The 1828-nt window shown below is 53.1% G+C and overlaps 1 protein-coding gene across 12 annotated transcripts in view; it reads right to left on the bottom strand.

The window, feature by feature from the left end:
• BCL2L11 (BCL2-like 11 (apoptosis facilitator)) overlaps window positions 1-1828 on the bottom strand; it is a 44187-nt gene that overhangs the window by 40567 nt on the left and 1792 nt on the right. For 9 of the 12 annotated variants that reach the window (XR_001362841.1, XR_001362838.1, XR_001362842.1 and 6 more), the window contains exon 2: window positions 635-1029. Coding sequence is in view for 9 of the 12 variants with exons in the window: in XM_005857211.2 (XP_005857273.1) it covers window positions 635-1016 (382 nt within the window). In the remaining 3 variants the exon portion in view is untranslated. Of the gene's footprint in view, window positions 1-22; window positions 519-634; window positions 1030-1828 lie in introns of those variants that run through there. The other 3 variants (XM_005857213.2, XM_005857214.2, XM_005857215.2) reach the window with 3 other exon arrangements.

The raw sequence follows: 1828 nt of genomic DNA, 5'->3' as shown, positions 1-1828 counted from the left end.
GCGGGGGGGGGGGGGGGGGGGGGGGGGGGGGAAGGCTCTCCAGTTTACCCTAATCCCACCAGGTCAGCTTCCTCGCCGCTGGTACTGCCAGCTGTTTCTCAGCACTGACTGCCACTCCTGGTTCAGACCCTAAAACTGCCTTTCATTCCGGAAATAAAAACCCATAATCGAATCTCATCAGGACGACGTTAAAACTCTCTGAGCCAACAAAATAAACCCAAAGAAGAATCTGAACAGAAAACACCACGTTCATGACTATAGGTCCGTTTGTTTCATCTCTTCACCCTTCCGGCTATGTTACGCTCCCTGCTGTAACTGACTTGAGTCCTTTCCAAGTGGAATGTCATGAATAAGTAAATCTTAGTGACGAGAACTTGCCATGTCACACGGTGACAGCAGCAAAGGACTCCAGCTTTGCTGCCCAATAAGCTGATGCTTGGACCTCAATCTCTTGCTGCCACCAAACTTGGTGGTATTTTTTTAAACGTTGGTGTGATGTCCTGACACCTCCTCCATTCCTATCAAGATATGGAATAAATCAGTGATCCTAAAACGGGCTGTAAATGCCACACTCAGCCTCTCAGTAGATTGTCAAACAGCCACAAGTCCGCTGCCCTTCCCCAGAACTGCTTACCCATTGCATTGAGATAATGGTTGAAGGCCTGGCAAGGAGGACTCGGGGTTTGTGTTGATTTGTCACAACTCATGGGTGCTGGGCTCCTGTCTGTGTCAAAAGAGAAATACCCACTGGAGGATCGAGACAGCAGGGAGGATCTTCTCACAAAGATGAAAAGCGGGGATCTGGTAGCAAAAGGCCCGGGGCTGGCCGGTGGGGCCAGCGGGCCCTGAGGGCTGCCGTGGGGGCAGCGGTCCCCTTCGCCTTCAGGATTACCTTGTGGCTCTATCTGTACGGAGCTGGGGGCCCCGGGCCTGAGCTGAGGAGGCCTCTCCGTGGGCTGTAATTGTCCACCTTCTCTGTCACACTCAGAACTTACATCAGAAGGTTGCTTGGCCATTTGGTCTTTTTTTCTGCAAGTAAAATAAAAACTAAGATTACCTTAAGCAAAATCATCACAACAAAATAACTAAATTAGCTGATTTTCATGTACTCCTTAGAAATTAAGAAATACTTCAACAGTAGGTCTATTTCTCTGCCCATCTTCCAGATAAGAATAAAAACACATGTAAAATAACAAAGGCGTTATTATTTGTGTTGGGGGCACTAAACTTCCTGCCACCAAACAAAAAACACTGACAAAGTCAATGACTGGCGGGGCTGGTGCTGGAACACAGATTCAAGCTTTGGGGGAGGCAGCAGGTCTGAAGCCTATTCACAGGGCTCTGTTCAGAGCCCACTGGACTAAGCCAGAACCTCCCGGGGACTCTGATTCCTTGGCTCCCAGGAATAGACCCTGCGCTTGGGGCACAGGAGTGCGCGCAGAGGCAGCAACTGCAGCCGGCTGGCCGCGCTCCCCGCTCCGGCCCCATTGTTCTGCCGAAAGTGCTGAGGGCAGCAAGTCTGGGGAGCTTTGGCAAGGGCCGTCCGTCGTAGTAAGTGCGTCACAATAGAGTTTGTAACTCTGAGCCCGCTCGGCTCCCGCCCGCCCGCCCGAGGTCCTTCCCGCGGGGGCAGCGCAACGCACCCACCCGGCAAAACTTTCCGCAAGTCCACCCGCACTGTTAGGTGAGCACCTCCAAATAGGGGGTCCCCGAAGCTGGCCCCGGGCGCCCCGACAAGTTTACAGTAACCCCGCGCGCTAGGCGACCCGGGGCGCGCGGCTCCCTCACCCTTAGATCCTCCCTCTCCCCACGAGCAAGCTAAAACTCA

Source organism: Myotis brandtii, unplaced genomic scaffold (genome assembly GCF_000412655.1).
Source record: "Myotis brandtii unplaced genomic scaffold, ASM41265v1 scaffold1085, whole genome shotgun sequence".
Taxonomy (NCBI): Eukaryota; Metazoa; Chordata; class Mammalia; order Chiroptera; family Vespertilionidae; genus Myotis; species Myotis brandtii.
This window is presented reverse-complemented; position numbering and strand designations above follow the sequence as displayed.